Below are 19,380 nucleotides of genomic sequence, written 5' to 3' on the forward strand. Positions count from 1 at the left end.
CCATGCATCACCAGGAGGGTGTAAACAAGATGGGTACAGAGGGTCCTAGGAGCAAGGAAGGGAGGGAAGAAGGAAGTAAGAAAGAGGAACTTGCATGTGTGGATCCTCACTTAATCCTCATACCAACCTTGTAAGTCTGGTATCATGGATTCTGTTTTACTGACTTGGAAACTGAGGCTCAAGTTTATACAACTGATAAGTGGTGGGTGGGATTGGACCAGGCTCCCCAACCCTGCTCTTTCATATGCCCCTGGCTGCCTCTTGCAGGGCTAGAGGTGGCCCTCACAGACCTCCAGAGCACCTGGAACAACATGCGGCACCACACAGATGAGATCAGCTCTGACCGCCTCCTAGTCCGCCGGGGCCAGGCCTTCAACATCACTCTGTACTTCAGGAACCGGGGCTTCCAGCCAGGCCTAGACAATATCATCTTCGTGGCTGAGACTGGTGAGGACCCCTGAGGGGTGTGGGTGTGTGTGTGTGTGTGTGTGTGTGTGTGTGCTTGTGGTGTGGACTTAGGGAGATTCTGGAGGGTTGAGAAGGTACTGCAGAGAGCCTCTGTTCTGCTTCCCTCCCAGGACCCCTTCCAGACCTGTCCAATGGCACTCGAGCCCTGTTCAGCCTGACAGGTCGTCATGGCCCCAGCCCGTGGATTGCCTCGCTGGAGACCAATGGGGCCAGCTCCCTGGAGGTGAGCCTGTGCGCCCCTCCTGTGGCAGCTGTAGGTCGGTATCTCTTGAAAGTTCATATTGACTCTTTCCAGAGGTCTGTCACAGCCTACCAGCTTGGGGAGTTCATCCTGCTCTTCAATCCCTGGTGCCCAGGTAAGGTGGAGTGCCTGTGTGGGGGGTGTCTTGTCTCTGCCCCTTTGTCATTTCCACAGAGAGCCAGGCTCAAGGATTTCTAGACCCCTGTTCCCTGGCTACCAGAAACCTCCCAGCTGCATGCACTCAGCATCTACTCCCAACCACCAACAAACAGGGCAGGGAGAAGTTCTATTTATTTACTTATTTAGAATTTAAGAAACATGAACCAATTCATCTTTACTTAAAAAGAAAACTATTATAATTAAGTTTGACCACTATTAACATCTACCTTTACCATACATCTTAAAAAATTATTTATTTATTTATTTATTTATTTATTTATTTATTTGAGAGAGAGAGCAAGCAAGAATGAGAGAGCATGGGGGGGTGCACAGAGGGAGAGGGAGAAGCAGGCTCCCCACTGAGCAGGGAGCCCGATGCACGGTTTGATCCCAGGACTCCAGAATCATGACCCGAGTTGAAGGGAGATGCTTAAGGAACTGAGCCAACCAGGTGACCCACCATATATTTTTAAGTTAGCTTAAAGTTTTTCATTACAAGAAAATAAGTAAAATTTCTTTTAGTGTGGAATAAAGTAAAGGGAAAGAAAGAAGAAATAAGGAAAGGAAGGAAGGAAGGAAGGAAGGAAGGAAGGAAGGAAGGAAGGAAGAAAGGAGGCAGGAAGGAAAGTAGAAGGTGACAAGTAAAACCTTATCCCAATCTCCAAGTTACATCTTCCAGAGGAAAATTCTGTTCACATTTTCTTGTGTAGCCTTACAAAAATGTTCTATGCTTAAATAAATATATATTTATACATGTATATGTATGATTTTATAATCATACCATGAATGGGATTATATAGTACATAACACGCTTTAACTTGCTTTTTTCATTCAACAATTCAGTTTTGAATGTATTCTCCTGTCAATATGTTCTTTTTAGTGGATACAATTACTCCACTGTTTGGATGCACCAAATGTTTTTTAACCGGTCTCCTATTTATGGGTGTTTTGGCTGTTTCCAGTCTTTGTCTTAGACAAACAAAGCTACAGGGAATAGCCCAGCACTACCTGTCCCACAATCCCTGTCATCTAAATCTACCTAGGGGCAGAGTAGTTATACAGACGTATGGATATGGCGTGGGCAGAATGAAGGACAAGCCAAGAAGAAAGAGTGGGAAGAAAGGCAGGAAGAGTTGAGAGAAGAGAATGAGGCTGGTGAGATTTTGGGCAGAGGCCAGACTCAACAGTCTTATTTCTAGTTAGAGGATGTCCCTTCTCCTTCCTCCCTCTCATCTACCCGCTCCCCCCAATCTTATCCTGAGGGGACCAGGTGAGTTGTACCAGAACCTGGCTGGGATCTAGCATCTCTAACCACCTCCCACCACCCACGGCAAGTGTCACTAAGTGGCACTCACCCATTAACCCACTAAGAGCTCTCACCCATTAACCATGTGAAAAGGCCCTACCACTGGGTCAAGGAAGACAATTGTCTGTCTCTATCTCTCCCTCTCTTACACACCCCCCTCCTGGCCTCCAAGACTGTGGGTTTCAGACTGTACTGAGGTCTCCCCTGAGCTGTGAGAAGGAAAGTGATATCTGTGGGGACTTGTTTTTTGTAGCTGTGCACCATCCGGGTTCCAGGGAGACTCAGTATGGGACTAGGGAGCAATAGGGCTAAAGTCAGGATCAGTGGCTACCCCACCACCATGTCCAAGATATTGGCTGGGGAGCCCCGCCCTGCAGCTCTGGCCACTGCTAGCCCCCACTGTCAGGAGGGATGTGTGTGGTCTCACCACACTGGTGCAAGACCTCAATAAAATGCATCTCTCGCAGGGGTCCTCCTTCACTGGTGTCCATGCAGGCAGAGTCTGAGGAAGCGAGGAGAGTACTTTTACCTAAGGCTTTGGCGAGGCTTCCAGACTGTTCCAGGACCTGCACAGGGGACACCTGCTCCCATGGCCTTTGTTTGTTCATTCTCAACTTTAAAAAGATCATTTTTTACATCATGAAAGTAATACATGTTGATTCCAGAAAATCTAGAGAGTATCAATAGGCAAAAAGGAAAAAATTACTATTAACACCTTTTAGAATAGCCTTCAAAATCCTCTGCATAAATATGTTTTTAACAAACATCAATTTATGCTGTAATATTATTACGTAACCCATTTAAACTTAATATATCATGTGTAGATTTCGATGCCTATATATAAAATTTTGTAACTATATTAATAGTGTACAGAATTATGGCTATTTAACCAGCTCCCAAGAACCAGGCATTTAGGCTGTTTCCAGCTTTTCAATGTTATAAACAGCACTCAGATAAATAGCATAGCATCCAAATCTCTCTGTACTTCCTAAATACTGCCTTTAGATTAAATTCCTACAAAAGGAATGAGGAGGTTAATGCCAACCCCGAAATTCTGGTTTCCAATCAGGATTAGTTGAGTATAGCAGAAAGATCATGGAATATGGTATCATACGGACTCTGTGTTCAAATTTCACTCTGTACTGACATGTGATTTAGACAAGTTATCACTTTGAGCCTGTTCCCTCAATCTTAAATGGGGTCAGGATATAAATGTGCTTTGTGAACCAAGAAATTCCACCAAAGCAAATTTTTGCTGTTCAACCTCATGTTTGTATCGAACTTGTGGCTGGTGTTGCGGGATTGTAGAAGGTGGGTCTCTCCAAGAACCAACCGCCTTCTGCCCCTCTTGGTGTCATCCAATGCCCTCCCCAGAGCTCTTAAAAAAAAAAATATATATATATATATATATACATATATATTTTACTTATTTATTTGAGAGACAGAGAGAGCACAGGCAGGGGCAAAGGGAGAGGAATAAGCAGACTCCCCACTGAAGCCAGAGCTTGGAACCCAGGGCCCAGAGCAGGGCTTGATCCCAGGACCCTAAGATCATGACCTAAGCCAAAGGCAGGCATTTAACCATCTGAGCCACCCAGGAGCCCCCAGGGCTCAGTTTCCATGAGACTTTGCTTTCTGGGGATGAGAATGGGGCAGGAAGGGCAAAATGACTTCTCTGCTTTGTGTCCTCCCACTTTGACTCCTAGAGGATTCTGTCTACTTGGACAGTGAGCCCCAGAGGCAGGAATATGTTGTGAACGATTATGGCTTCATTTACCAAGGGAACAAGAACTGGATTCGCCCATGCCCCTGGAACTATGGACAGGTGAGTCTGAGTCCTACTCATGGCTCATGGGAAGAGGGGAACAGGAGCAGGATGGGAGGGTTCTCCTCATGCAGGGTTCACCCAGAACTGACAAATGGGAACAGTAAGGTGTGAGATAACACTCCAGGGAGCTAGATGAGCAATCATAGAAAGCTAGAAAGTATTCTTTGCTGATCATATCTGGTTTGGACATCAGGATCTAAGGGGGAAGGGCAACTAAAGGCACCCACCTTGGAATTCCACTGAGCATGATGATGAGGACAAAGGGACAAGAGTGATGATGGCCATGATGGTGTCTGTTGAACTGTTTCCAGTAGGGCCTCCTTTGCCGCTCTCACGTCACCCTCATCACCCAGGCCACGCACCCTAGGATCAGTTCTGTCACACTGAGGAAACTTGGCCCTGAGCATCTCAGCCAGAAGCAGGGTTGGTGAGCAGTGATGCATTACCTTCCTGATTACTATTGACTCTTTGTTGGTTTTGATTAGATATCTTTTTCATTATAAAACTAATACATGGCTGTTTTAAAAACTTTACAAGGAAACATTGCAAAAATCGGTAGAGTATGAAGGCCATGCTAAGCACTGTCATCAGCATGGTGCATATCTCTCTCTGTTTTCTTTTTTGTGCGTATCCTAAAACATGATTTTATTTGTAAAAATAGCATCATGTTCATCACAGTGCTTTACAACTCCTGCCTTAATGAAAGCCCTGCCTCCCACATCAAGCTCAGCCCCCAGCAGGTGCTCAAGGAAGTCCAGCACCAGGCCGGGAAAGAGGGTTCTCTCTCAACACTGTTGCTGGGAGAAGACCAGCCCCAGCTGCCAGATGGCTATTGGCTGGGAAATCCTGGGGGCCCTTGTGGAGCCTTGTGTCCATTTGATATGGGTTCCTCTCCTGGACTTACCCAAATAGAACTCTAACACATGTGGCCTCAGCCACATAGCCTATGCCCCCCAGGTGCCTACAGGCAAGATGAGACCCAGCAGCCGCAACCGTCCCCAACTGATCTCCCCAGCTCCTTGCTTAGCATAGACAAATGAGGATCTGGAAAGTCCCTGGAGACAGGAGCTTACCATCATCTGTGAGCGACAGAAGTGAGCAACTGCTTCTTTCTGAGCCCTGGGTCCCTCCTTTTCTCCTTCCCTCTCGGTCAGTGGACTTACATTGAATGCCTGCTGAGTGCCAGGCAGGGTGCTAGGTGCTAGGGATGTGAAATGAATTAAATGTGGTCACTGAGCTCATGGTGTACTGGAGACTCAGTCACATAGCAGGTCATTTACCATGCAATGAGAATCGCAAAGGCGGAGATGGGCACAGGATGTTCTGGGAGCCCGGAGGAGGAACATGTGATTGGGCATGGAGCTGTCAGAGAAGCTTCCTAGGAGGGGAGGGGCTTGAACTGAGTTACCCAAGTGAAGGAAGATGGGGAAAATATCCCAGGCAGAGGGAAGCATGAGCCAAAACACAAAGGTGAGAAACAGTTTGGTCTGCTCCAAGGGTTACAAGGAATCTGGTGTTGCTGGAGCAAAATGATGAAGCAGGAGGTATTAAGACATGAGGCTGGAGAGGTAGAAGGGGGCCGGATCAGGGAAGGCCTTATGTGACTTATAGAGGAGGTTAGAGCATTGATTCTGAAGGCCTAGAGGCTTTTGAACATTTCAAAGCAGAAAAGTGAACTGATGAAACTGTCCCCTGGGGAAGACGATCAGAGAAGCCTCCTAATCCTGTTTTTTGTCCAGTGGGAATATTACATGGGAATAAATGCATTCATTTATTCTCATTCAACCAGGAAGTTGAATGCATGGGATCCCTACTATGTGCTGGGCACTGTGCCAAGTCTGGGGCATAGAGTTGCAAGAACAGCTGGAAAGAAACAGAGCATATGCCCAGGCAAGGAAGACAAAACTTGGCTTGATCATAACTGAAGCTAAACCAGGCTCGGGTTCAGGGAAAGCCTCAGATAAAATGGCATCCATGCCAAGCCCAAAGGACAAGTCAGCCTGCCTTGGGTGGGAAGTTTCCATACCTCACATGCTATTAGTCATTCCAGAGCCCAGATGAGTCACAGATGCCAAGACGAGTTGGCATCAGCACCTGAGCAGTAGCTGCCAATGATGAGCTGGGTCAGCAGGTGGAGGTGGAAGGTGAGGCAATAGGGTTTTAGCAAGAACATCCCATGGGCTCCAAGAGTGTGGGCATTGAAAGGTAAAGAGGGAAATAGAGACTTTTTAACCAGACTCATTGGCAAACACTCCAGGGGTTTGATTTGTAGGATATACAAACCGGGTGAGTTGTGACCCCAGAGCTCTGAGACCCTGCCCCTGCTCAGGAGGCTGTTCGTGTCTGGGCTACTGGACACAGTTACCTTCCAAATGGGTTTGTATTCCACAAACACACTCTTTTGGAGAGCTGGGTGGGGTGGTCATGAATTTCTTTCTGTATCTACATGTGCCAATCATGGGCGTTTTGCCTCTCTACATCTCCCCTTGTAGTTTGAAGAGAATATCATAGACATCTGCCTGGAGCTGCTAGACAAGAGCCTGAACTTCCAGATCGACCCAGCCACAGACTGTGCCCTTCGGGGAAGCCCCGTCTACATCAGCAGAGTGGTGTGTGCCATGGTGAGCTGGGCTGTGGCTCTGCCCACCCAGGGTGTGTCCAGGGAGGAAGGAAGCCATGTGTGGGTGGGGGTGCCCACTCACAGTTGCCCCCTGCAAGGGAGGGATGAAGAGTCAAGAGCAGGGGCCCTCTGGCAAAACCAATTTGGCTGAGACTGAGGAAAAAAATCTGGGTAACAGGTTTTCTCGGCGAAGCTCTGAATTAGCTGGGTGTGGGCCATCACCTTGGTTAATTCCAAATTGCATGTTTTAGGGAAGGCTGAGTGTAGCTCTGGTTTGGGAAGTGGTCTTGTCTTTTCTAAATTTCCTTTCCTCTGAAGCATTTTTAAGAACTCTCAGAGCCAAGCTCTAGCTTTGCAGGCAGTGGGTAGAAATAGAATAATAAACTGATTAATGGTGGAGACAATTCAGAACCGCCAGCTTCCTTAGCAGGTCTGGAAATTTCCATGTAAAATGAGATCAAAGAGTCCGCTGTGTCTCAGGCCCACAGACCTTGCCAGGCAGCCCACGCATTACATCTTGCTGAGGAAAAGGATGCTTCTCATGTGTCTACGAATGGTTTCTCTTCAGATCAATAGCAACGATGACAGCGGGGTGCTCAATGGAAACTGGAGTGAGAATTACTTAGATGGCGTCAACCCTGCAGAGTGGACGGGCAGCGTGGCCATCCTGAAACAGTGGCATGCCACAGGCTGCCAGCCAGTGCGCTACGGGCAGTGCTGGGTCTTTGCTGCCATCATGTGCACAGGTACGGAGTGGAAAGGGCCCTATGGAGAGAACCAAAAGTGTACTGCCTCATGTCGTAGCCCTCTGAACCATTCTTTTTTTTTTTTTTTTTTTTTTTTTTTTTTTAAGATTTTTTATTTATTTATTTGACAGAGATAGAGACAGCCAGTGAGAGAGGGAACACAAGCAAGGGGAGTGGGAGAGGAAGAAGCAGGCTCACAGCAGAGGAGCCTGATGTGGGGCTCGATCCCATAACGCCGGGATCACGCCCTGAGCCGAAGGCAGACGCTTAACCGCTGTGCCACCCAGGCGCCCCCCTCTGAACCATTCTCGTCCCAGTCTTGCACAGTTCCCACCAGGGAATGTTTCCGAGGAAGCCCTTTCTGTAAAACTGTCTCATCACTGACTCCAGCCTTCATGTGTCTGGGCTTATGGTACAGGATGGTTCTGAGGTAGAAATTGCACCCTTCCCTGCTCTTCTCTTCCTTTGATTTCGGACAACCTAAGAGCCTGGCTAGAAATTGTCTGGTGCAAGACAGGAATGAGACGAAAGGCCAGTAATTAGAAAACTTAACTTAAAAACTGATTAGTGCCCTTTCTGAGCACGGAGGGTGCCCTTGACATGAGAGGAAAATGTGTATCACAGATGGTATGGGCCATGGGGCCAGAACAAAATGGTGGTTGAAGTAAAATGACCTTTTGAATTTGGAGTTGTCTCATGTTCAGCAGGCCTAGAGGCTTGACTCAGGCAAGGGAGATAAGGGATGGAGGAAAATGGGAGATCAGCTTTACAAATAGGGAGTAGTTGCTACATCAGTACAAGAACACCTAGAAAATCAGGGTGCCTGGGTGGCTCAGTCAGTTAAGCATCTGCCTTCAGCTCAGGTCATGATCCCAGGGTCCTGGGATCAAGCCCTGCATCGGGCTCCCTGCACGGCCGGGAGCCTGCCTAACCCTCTCCCTCTGCCTGCCGCTCCCCCTTGCTTGTGTGCACCCACTCTCTCGCTCTCTCTGTCAAATAAATAAATAAAATCTTCAAAAAAAAAAAAGAAAAAAGAAAAGCTAAAAAATATGTATGGGGGGTGCCTGGGTGGCTCAGTCAATCAAGCATCCGACTCTTGATTTCAGCTCAGGTCATGATCTCGGGCCGTGAGATTGAGCCCTAGGGAGACAGGCTCTGTGCTCAGCAGGGAGTCGGCTTGATATTCTCTCCCTCACTTTCTGCCACCAACGCTGCCCCTCAGGCTCCCGTGCCCTCTCTCTTAAATAGATCAATCAATCAGTCAATCAATCAATCTTTAAAAATAAGTAAGTATGGGGGAAAGAAAGCAGATGGAAGTTAATTTGTAGGTGGCAAGAGAAGCAAGCAGAAGAAGGGGAGGGCAGTGAATCTTGAGGCAACTGACACCTGGAAATGAGTCACACATCAGAGATAGGAGGAGGAAAACTTCTGCCTCACCCAGGACCCAACTTGCTACTGGTCCTGACCCTCACCCTGCCTCCCCCCCCATGCCTAGGCCAGCTCTCAGCCTCTAGGCACGCATTCTGTATACCTGACTTGGGTCACAGTCAGGAAATTCTCACTCTTGTTAGCTTGGGAAAGAGGCCAAATAACAGCTTTTGCTCACAGGACTCTCTAGTCCAACCCAGGTAGATCAGCTCTGCCCACAACTTAGTGTTCATTGCGGGCCCAGGCCTTTCCTGTAGAAATACCCTATATGACAGGGGCACCTGGGTGGCGCACTTGGTTAAGCGTCCAACTCTTGGTTTCGGTGCAGATTGTGATCTCAGGGTCCTGAGATTGAGCCTCTCCACAGGCTCTGTGCTTAGCATGGAGTCTGCTTAAGATTCTCTCTCTCCCTCTCTCTCTGCCCCTCCCTGCCATGTTCTCAGTTTCTCTCTAAAATAAATAAATAAATCTTAGAAAAAAAAAACCCTGAAATTCCCTGTATGGCAAAACCTGGTGCAGTCTGTGTGCGTATATGTGCTAAGCCCATCTCTGGGTTCGTGGAGGAAGCCTAGAGACCCCCCAGCTGCTGAGGAGTGAGCGCCAGGCCTCTGGCCAAGGGTACAAGGAGGTTTCTGTCAACACCCACAGAGGATGACTTCACATGGGTCGATGAGGAAGAAGTCCTGAGCTCTTCCTCCTTTGCAGCTGTGGAGCCTCACCTTGAGGTGGAGTCTCTAATTGCCCAGGGATGAGAAACCAGGAAATCAACAGCTTTGATACTCAGAGCCAGAGAGATATGGGTGAACTGGGATGTCTGAGCCATCCAAAGAGTGGGCACAGGTCTGGCAGGCAGAGAATGGATCAATCTTGTGCATGATGGAGAGGCAACTTTCCTCTGCATGGAAAAACTTAAGAGACTAATGGGCTGGGTGTGTACGTGGAGAGGGAGAGGACCAGGGTTTTGGGCGTGGTTGTCTGGAACTGGGTGATGGGAGGGGTGGAGCCAGTGAATGGAGATTATGCAAGGAGAGCAGGTCAATTGAAATGTTTATGAGAATCAAGGCCCCTTAGTGACCTGGGAAGCAAAGGGTTGGGCAAAGTGGGTCAAATGTGGCTCGATCCACCTATAGCTCAGGCAGCAGCAGCCTTCCCCAAAAGGGCCACCATGGTGAATATTAATAAGTATATCTGTTTGAAAAATTCATTTATTCATCCAGCTACACTTATTGAGTCCTTATTCTACACTAGGCACTGTGCTTCAAGTACACTTGTATACAAAGATGGGTAAGACCCAGCCTTTTTCCTCCACCAAAAGTTATCAAATTCCTTAGCCCAGTATAGCTACCAAAGCACATTTATTAGTAATATTATTATTTCACACTCACGATAGCTGTCATTTAATGGGGACTTCTTTTTTGCCAGGCACTGTGCTAAAATCTTGACAACGTAGAAAAATGGTAAGGCATGTGGACTCTGGAGGTAGGCTGCTTGGGTTCAAAGCACTACCATCAATTGGCTGAATAGCCTTGGGCAAGTTACTTAACTTGTGCCCCAGACTTATAATGGAGAAAGTAATAGTACCTACCTCCTAGGGTTATTGGAAGGATTGAGGGAATTCATATATGGAGAGTGCTAAGAATAAATGGTGTCTGGCCATAGTGAATGTTTAGTAAGTACAGCTAGGATCACCTCGTTTGATCCCCCAGATGACCTTAGGAGGTAGGTTCTATCATCATCACCTTCACTTTGCAAGACAAATTGAGCAGCAGGGCCAGTCTACCATCCAGGTCTGGCATGCTGTGACCACTAAGCTATACTGATGCAAAGACCTCGCTAGCAGCTGCCATTTACCCAGCATCCTCTGTGCTTCAGGCATATGGTAGGCACTTTCCCTCATGAGCACCTGCAAAGTAGATATCATAACTGTCCTTTTACAGATGAGAAAACTGAGGCTTGAAGTGACCAAGTGACTCCTATCTGACTCCGAAATGCATTCTCCCTTCTGCAGCACTGCCTCTGTTCAGAACTGCCTTTTTAAATGTCAACATATTAACTTCAACTTCCTAATGAAAAATCACTAAAAGGAAAATTTGCATGCATCATAGATACACTTACAATTTTTGAACAGACTTTTTCTTTGACATTCATTTAGTTGGCTGTTATTTTGGGAATTTCAGACAAATCTCTGGCCTACTTTTTCTGTACTCCAGGGCTGGCCACCCACAGCTCTTAGTCATCAGGCTTTTCCTGTTCTGGCCATCCACTCCCTGTGACAGGGAACCTGGAGAGAGTTCCAGCAGCTCCCCCCAACCCCAGCCATTTGTCAGGGTTCTAAGGCTGGTTCCTTTACACTCTCCTTGCCCTTTTAAACTGTACTTTTTTTTCCCTGTGCCCCTGGGCAGACTAACTCGCAGTCCCCCAGTACTATCCCTCCTCCGCTACAGTTCGAAGAGTTGGGGTGGGTGTTCCCTTCATCACCATGTCTCTCTCTCTCCTGCCACTCTCCATGTGGTCTATCTTTTGCTGTGCAGAAGCTGTTCAGTCAGCCCTCAGCTCTTCTTCAAGAGGAACTGCTCTATAAATAGATGTAGATTTGGCGTGTCTGTGGAAGAGTTGAGTTCAGGGTCTTCCTACATCGCCACTTTGGACCAGAACTCCTGAACTGTACATTTTACAAGGGTGAATTTTATGGTATGTGAATTATATCTCAATAAAGTTGGGGTTTTGTTTCTGTTTTAAAGCCGGGCATCCTGGGAAGGTGCCTGGTCTGTTCCTGCCCACAGCTGCATGGGGTGGGGACAGGAGCAGGTATGACTTGGAAGACATGAACGTTGACTGTGAGCAGGTCTATGGGGCATGATCCCCTCCTCTGTAGACACCTGGGCCCAGAAGCCATAGTGGGAAGGGTGGTGGGAAGTGAGGAAGCTATGTTGCTGGGCCTGGGCCCTCCTCTCTTCACCCAAAACTACCCCATGTGTCTATCTTTTGTATATTGGATCCCCACTTATGCCTTGCCTTGCATGTAGGACCCTCTGCTTAAAACTTTTTTGAACACACCTTGGCTAGATGCCCATCTAAGATTTCTTCTCACTCAGTTGTGTAGTGGCCTCTATAAAGTACCTCATTATCTTCATTTGAATACAACTCTTGTTCTCATTCTGTTTATTGAGCCCTTAGCTCTCAAAGAACCTCAGCCAAGGTCCTGGTGCATTATTTTGCCTCAACTTTTGGCTCAAACACAAATCAAACACTATTATTCTCCATTGATTTATGAGACATCTTGGATTGTGTGGAATGTTCCCTTACTAGGTTGTGGGTTAATATATGGCTAGCACCTAGAAAAATGCCTGGCACATGGTTAGCTTTATATAAATGTTAGTTATTATATTTAGTCTGATACTGTTTTAATCTCAGCCTCTTGGACTCCAGAGGTCTTGCTCGGTCTCACTCACAAAGTGTTTCCAGTCACCCCCTAAAATTCAGTTCCCCATCATCTCTATCACTTTTTTTTACATTATTTCCTTCATCTGTTCTGTGGAGTGTTTTAGGGTTAAATTAATCATATTCCTCATTTCATAATATTTATCATAACAGGTCTGCTTCAGGCATTTAAAAATAATTAATTAGTTAATTAATTAATTGGTTTTTCCTCACTTTTGTCTTATAACCTGTTCCTATTCACCTCCCCCCATGATAGGGAAACATTTTGATGTATTTAATATGTAACATTGTCTCTGAAAGTGCTCTTACAGAAGAAAAAGTATATTGTTATAGTGCAATATTTTTCCAATATGTTTTTTGTTTTATATATAGTATTTTTCATCTTTAGAAGTTCCATGGGATCGTCTTTCTATCTTCCATTTCTCTTCTTATGTTCATGTTTTCCTTTACCTCCTCTTGAGCATATTTATAATATTTAAAATAGCTGTTTTAAGGTCCTTGTCAGCTAATTCTATCATCTCTCTCATTTCTAGATCTAGCTCTATTGATTGACATTTTTCCTGGTTATGAGTCATATTTTTCTGCTTTTTTACATGCTTGGTAATTTTTTTAAGTAGACATTATTATTATTATTATTATTATTATTATTATTATTATTATGTGAGAGAGAGAGAGTAAGAGAGAGTATGAGCAGGGAGAGGGACAGAGGAAGAGAGAGGGAATCTTAAGGCCTCCACTGGGTGTGGAGCCTGATATGGGGCTCGATCTCACAACTCTGAGATCATGACCTACACTGACATCAACAGTCAGACTCTTACCCAACTGAGCTACCCAGCCACCCCTATAGTAGACATTATTTTTTAGAGCAGTTTTAGGATTCATTGTCATTGCAGACAATCAAGAACAGTTCTAATATGAACTTGTGAAGGTATATCTGAAAAATAAAGACAATATAACCACCATAGTTTAAGGAACAATTAAAGGCATGGGAGGAGAAGATACTTTAACCATTTGGAAACTTAATGTGTCCAGGGAGAAATTAAAAGATGCTAAATATCATCACATTTAAATGCAATCACTTCAACTCTATTAGCTGAAGCTTTGACTGTATTCTTCAGGATAAGCATGGAAGTGTGGCAGGAAAACTGGCCAAACAAATTTCAACAAATTGAACTCTAACTTTCCACTGATCTCTCTTTTAAATGGGAGCCACATTTCGACATGAAGAGGTAGTAAGGGAGCAAGGGAGAGAAAAGAACTGGTGAGAAGCTTCCCAGTCAGCCCTGAAACAGACTCTGTGTTTTAATACACCATTGGGATGATGTCCCTCACCAGTCGAAAATGAGCCGCACTCCTTGAGGACGGGAATGTTTTCCTTTTTGTCTGTGCATCTAACCCATTGCCTGGTTAATCTCAGGGGCTTGACACGTATCACCGAATGAGTGCTGAATGGCTGAGGGAAGAGACATAGTAATTCACACTGGGAGTGTGGTGCAGTTTATACCTTGGGAACTCTGCAGCCCTTTCTCGATTCTGATATCTTATCCACCTTTGTCTAAGCATCACTGTGCAAGTGTGCATGCACGTGCATGCACACACACAAACAAACACAAACACCTCCCTTTTACGAAGGCTCAGCTTCCACAAAATTATCAATGTAAGAGTCATCTGAGTCTCATGTCACACTGTGAGTCACTAGGACTGATAGTCTGCAGGAATCTTACCCACAGGTTAAAGACAACGCATGTCAACACAAATTTAATGAGCATCTACTCTGTGCCCAGCACTGTGCTGGAAACAAAGAAATGCAAGAAAAGTGTCCTCTAGAAGCCCTACTCTAGGAGGATTTGTAATCTGGCCAACAAGACAAATACGGGAGATCACAGAGAGCCCCATCCAGGGATAAAATAAGTGGCACAGGTGACTGGGATTAAGGGAGAGCAAGGGACGGGATGCTAGCGTGGCGTGAAGCAGGCAGTGAAAACTTCACAGAGAAAGGAGCATTGAGAATGAGGTGTTGCCGGGATGCTTAGTGAAGTTACAGTGGTGTGGCTTGTTGCTAGAAGCATGGGGATGCTTTGAGATCAAAGAAACGTGGGCTTAAATCCTGCCCCGGCTCTCCTCTTTCTGCCGTGTGACCTTAACCTCTCTAAGCTTCAGGTTTCTCCTCTTTGAAGTGGGGATAACCCCAGGGTTGTGGAGATAGTTTAATGAGATCATGCCTGTGCAGTTCTGGGCACCATGCCTGGCACTACGATGATGATGATGTCATCGGCCGGCAAGGAAGACAAGCGCAACGGAGGATGTGTTTAGAAGCAGTGAGGTCTCCATACAGGCTCAAGATTCAAATTCAGAAGTTGTGGGTACACAAGGGAGAGATGAGTCCGTGAGACAGGATGAGCTCTTTGTGCGAGGACAGAGCAGATGGGACAGAGGGAGCAAGAGCCCAGGAAAAAATATATGTGTATGACTTCTGAGCACTGTTAGCTCCCGTAGTGTGATGTGGAAGCTAAAGCCGAGGCCTCACTCCCCAGGCAAGCAACCATTCTAGCCCCACTGTGGCCTCACTGAGATAGGCTGTTGTCCCCCAACCTAGGCCACTCACAAGCCAGGAACAGGAACGAGTGAGAACAGATCAGGGCAAACCCATCATCACTCTAAGCTTACGCTCTACTGACAGTCAAGCTTGATACCCAAAGCGTAGCGTACAGTCATTACGATAGTACTGTGTGTCAAGTCAGAAACCACCAGAATGGGCAAAAGATTCATGAGACACCCATCTAGTAACAATGCACCACATTTCTGCAAAAGAGGTCTGGCTCTGTGTTGTTAATAGCCGTATAATGGTAAAGACGAATATTACACAATCCTTGCCCTAGGGAGGGCGGACTCGCAAACAAATCATTACAAGCCATGTGCTACGTGTACTAGAGAACTTCGGAGTGCCGTGAGAATAATGACCTGTGTTCAGGTGGGAAAGGTCCGTCCAGCCTTGTTGAGCAGGAGCTGACACCACCACCGACACTCCCAGTGGCTGTTCATGAATTCATCAGGGTGAATTTCGGAGGCTTGTTTCCTGCTCTCACTGCCCACCCCTGCTTGGCGCCTTCTCTTATTATCCTTTTACCCACCCTCCTGACTGTAATCTTAGCATAAATGTGTTCAGTGCAATGCTCCTGAGTCACCTGAATGCTCTTGCCTTACTCCTGTCTCATGTTCCTTTAGTGGCAGCTTTGACAACCTTCACCCACCCCTCTGAGGCTGTCCTGTGTTACCTCCACCCACAGTTCACTTGTCAGCTTTGCTCTCTCCCTGCCCTCATTTCTTGGCCCTGCACAGACCTGCCACTCCAAGAGAGCTCCAGGTTCCCCTTTGGGCTTCTCTCCTCTCTGTTCCAAGCTATACCCAGAGATGTGTCCACACCTTGGCCTGGACAGGATTTGTGTCAATATTTGATCACATAGGAAAATGCCTGATATGTTTAATAAGTTGAAAATCCTAGAGCGCTGAACTGTGTGTGTAATACTGGGAGGTGGGCTCAGAATTGAGTATGAGCTCAGCAGTGAAATCAGGATTTGAGTGATAGGTCTGCCATTTCCTAGCTGTGTGACTTTGGTCAAGGTTGCCAACTTTTCTTAGCCTCCGATTCTTAATCTTTAACATGAGGACAATAATAGCAGCTTCTGTGTAGAGTTGTCCTGAGGATAACTTAGCAATATGCCTGGTGGGTATTATTATTATTGAATTATTATTATTATATTATTATTGAATGGGGTGACCTGCCAATGCTGGACTTGAAGGGGGAGGGTACCCAGAGCATTGGTGGTAGGATGGGCTGGGGGATATTGCTGTACTTAAAGAGTGCAGAAGCGGGGAAATATGGCAGGGGACAAAGCAAAGAAGTTGGCTGGCAAAGGGAAGAGATGCCTCCTCAGGAATAAAAACAAGGCCGTACCTCCTTTCTAGAATTTCTCTACTAGGTACAAACTCTCACTTTTCTAAGCTTTTGTTACACAGTGTCCTTCCTTTTCTGCCTTCCTTTGTGATGCTTTCCTTGATAAGCTTCCAAGCCAATACACCCATGGAAAAGGGGAAATCCAAGCCACAGACCTCTTTGTCTAAGAATTTGATAGTCTGAGCCAAAATTCTAGCTATTTGGCTTGAAGATGGAGATTCTAGGCCAGGAGAGAAGTGAGACTGAGTCAGGCCACTGAGTCTTGCCAAAGGAGGTGTGCTTGTCCCCTCCTGCTTGTAGGCAGGAGAACTCACAACTTGTTGGGCCCTGGCATTGCTTGTCTGAGCAGCCAGAGGCTCAGCCTTTGCCCAGGGTCTCTTCCATTAGCTCCAGAGAGGAGCTGAGGAAGGTGGGGAGAGAGGTTGGCAACATCGCCAACCCATTGCCCCAGACAGCTCCTGACCGGTCCTGCAAGTGCCAAATGAATGGTTTCCCTGGGCCCAGGGAATCCGTAGGATTCCTGAATCCACAGCCCACAGGAGATTTTTTTTTACTCTTTCTGCAGTGATGAGGTGCCTGGGGATCCCCACCCGCGTGATCACCAACTTTGACTCCGGTCATGACACAGATGGAAACCTGATCATAGATGAGTATTATGACAGCACGGGCAGGATCTTGGAGAATAAGAAGAAGGACAGTGTCTGGTGAGAGACAACCTCTCCATATCTTTCCAGGGCAAACCCCTCCAGCAGAGAGCGGGGCAGGACTGTGCCCACAAGCCTAATGCCCTCTCATGCCCCCCTCACTTTCACCAGTCCCAGGGCTCCGTATCCCCAACTCAAAGGCTGAGATGCAGCTGAACACAAAACCGATTCTGAGTTTAGAATCCTCACATCACAAGAGCTTTCTGCCCTGAGTGAGGTTTCCCTCTTTGTCATCTCCTTCATTTAATATCAGCCTGTAGCTCTGACCAGAGGAGGGCCTGAAGCCTCACCTCCAGACACATCATAACTGCCTCTGTGAGTCAGCAGCACACACAGGAAAGGGCCACCGTTTGGAGGGAGTGAGAGAGAGATTTTTAACTTCAGTTAGTTCTGGAAGCCTTCACTCTCTATTCAAAGAAGAAAGCTCTTTTCTGAGCAAGTCAAGGCCCACAGGAGGAAGAGCTGCCACCACTCACCCACAGAGGTTTAAAGCCTAACATGCACTAAATCTATTTAGCAGTCCATTTGTCCACAGTCCCCTGCCTTGCTCTAGAAAGAACACATGCACTACAAGCTCTCCCTTAGCTTCATTTGGCACTGACTCCTCTGGCTTCTCCTTTAGGAATTTTCACGTGTGGAATGAGTGCTGGATGGCCCGAAAGGACCTCCCTCCTGGATATGGAGGCTGGCAGGTGTTGGATGCCACACCTCAGGAGACGAGCAACGGTGAGGCTGTCCAGAAGGCAGAACCCACTCCCACAGAAACCACCCTTGCCCCTGCTTGACCCTGCAGCAACGGTCCATCGTGGCTCCTATGTTCTCCTCAGGCCTCTACTGCTGCGGCCCTGCCTCTGTCAGAGCCATCAAAGAGGGAGAGGTGGAGCTGAACTATGACACAGCCTTTGCTTTTTCCATGGTGAATGCTGACTGCATGTCCTGGCTTGTCTATGGAGGGAAGGAGCAGAAAATTCACCGGGACACGAATACTGTTGGCAATTTTATCAGCACCAAGAGCATTCAAAGTGATGAGCGAGATGACATCACAGAGAACTACAAATACATAGAAGGTATGACAGAGCCAGCCCTTGCCAAAGACCAAGTCCTGGGGACACCTTCCCCAGGGAACCTCCCAGCCAGCTGGGGAACCAGCCGGACTCTGAGGGACAGAACCCAGGTCCGCTGTCTCCTCAGGTTTAAGGTCCCAGCTGAGATGTTCCCACTGCCTCACTTCCTTGTGCCCACCCCACCCCACATCCCACAGGCCAGTTGCTAGAATTTGGAAGTAGGGCATGTGGACACTGAACTGGTGAGTGCCAAGGGAATGTGAGTGGGAACTGACAGCATTTGCTAGAGGTCCGTGGGGTTCCACTGTAATCTGGGGGGTTTGGAGCCATATTCCTGTGGGCCTGAGGGTGCTGCTCAGTTGGGCAGTATTTGATGTCCTCCCACTCAGCCTGACAGGATCTGGGGGTAGAGCAGACCACAGGTGAGCTAAATCTGATTCACATCTCCCTGGGCCCACTCTTGCTGAAGTAGATGCCTTGAGATCCTCATCTGCCTGGAACCAGGCTTAGAATGATCCCCAGAGCAAGGGGATAAAAAGTGGCCTCTGCCTGGGGAGGATATGGGGACACACTGAAGGGCTGGGGGCAGACACTGGCAGCAGTGAGTGTTAGGTGAACACAGCTGCTGGGATTATTAGGGAAGCATGGGTGAGTATTCCTGCATATCCTGGCCATGGTACCACCCTAGGACTGAAGCCAGGCCTCTCTGGGAATTCAGCTTGCCTGAATTTTATTTTATCTTATTTTACTTTATTTTCTCTTCCATTCTTTCTTTTTAAATTTTTTATTTGTTCATTTATTTATTTTACTGTGGCTTCTCACTTTCATTTCCAGGAATTAGTCTACACCTGATCAATCATTTGGTTCTGGAACAGGAAATCACAGCATGCTGCTGTCTTTAAGAGCCTTACTCTTCCCCATCTGTGGGCCTTTATCTTTCCCATGGGGAAGGCAGAATAGAGTCTAGTGACCATGAGCACAGACTTTGGTGTTGGGCAGATTTGGTTTCTACCTGGATTCTGCCCTTTGCAAGTTGTGGGACTTGGACAAGTGACAGGACCTCTCTGAGCCCCATTTTACTCATCTGTATATGGATTATGTTGTTGTTGTTGGCGAGGATGTGGAGAAAGAGGAACCCTCGTGCACTGTTGGTAAGAATGCAAGCTGGTGCAGCCACTGTGGAAAACAGTATGGAGTTTCCTCAAAAAATTAAACATAGAACTACAACATGACCCAGCAATTGCACATTTGAGTATTTATCTAAAGAAAACTAAAACACTAACTTGAAAAGATACATGTGCCCCCATGTTCATTGCAGCATTGTTTACAATAGCCAAGCTATGGAAACAGCCCAATGTCTACTGATGGACGAATGGATAAACTAAATGTGGTATGTGTGTATATATATATATATATATAA

At 46.8% G+C, this 19,380-nt stretch overlaps 2 protein-coding genes across 7 annotated transcripts in view; one reads left to right on the plus strand and one right to left on the minus strand.

Annotated features, from left to right (window-relative positions):
* The window catches only part of CCNDBP1 (cyclin D1 binding protein 1), a 78,059-nt gene that overhangs the window by 19,866 nt on the left and 38,813 nt on the right, over positions 1 to 19,380 (minus strand). The window lies entirely within an intron of this gene.
* The window catches only part of TGM5 (transglutaminase 5), a 29,266-nt gene that overhangs the window by 6,147 nt on the left and 3,739 nt on the right, over positions 1 to 19,380 (plus strand). Inside the window, exons 2-9 of the mRNA XM_011228229.3 lie at positions 268 to 447; positions 579 to 824; positions 3,881 to 3,999; positions 6,495 to 6,623; positions 7,191 to 7,368; positions 16,758 to 16,896; positions 17,519 to 17,622; positions 17,724 to 17,963. Coding sequence (XP_011226531.2) covers positions 268 to 447; positions 579 to 824; positions 3,881 to 3,999; positions 6,495 to 6,623; positions 7,191 to 7,368; positions 16,758 to 16,896; positions 17,519 to 17,622; positions 17,724 to 17,963 — 1,335 coding nt within the window. The remainder of the gene's footprint in view (positions 1 to 267; positions 448 to 578; positions 825 to 3,880; positions 4,000 to 6,494; positions 6,624 to 7,190; positions 7,369 to 16,757; positions 16,897 to 17,518; positions 17,623 to 17,723; positions 17,964 to 19,380) is intronic.

This window comes from Ailuropoda melanoleuca, chromosome 5 (assembly GCF_002007445.2).
Source record: "Ailuropoda melanoleuca isolate Jingjing chromosome 5, ASM200744v2, whole genome shotgun sequence".
NCBI lineage: Eukaryota > Metazoa > Chordata > Mammalia > Carnivora > Ursidae > Ailuropoda > Ailuropoda melanoleuca.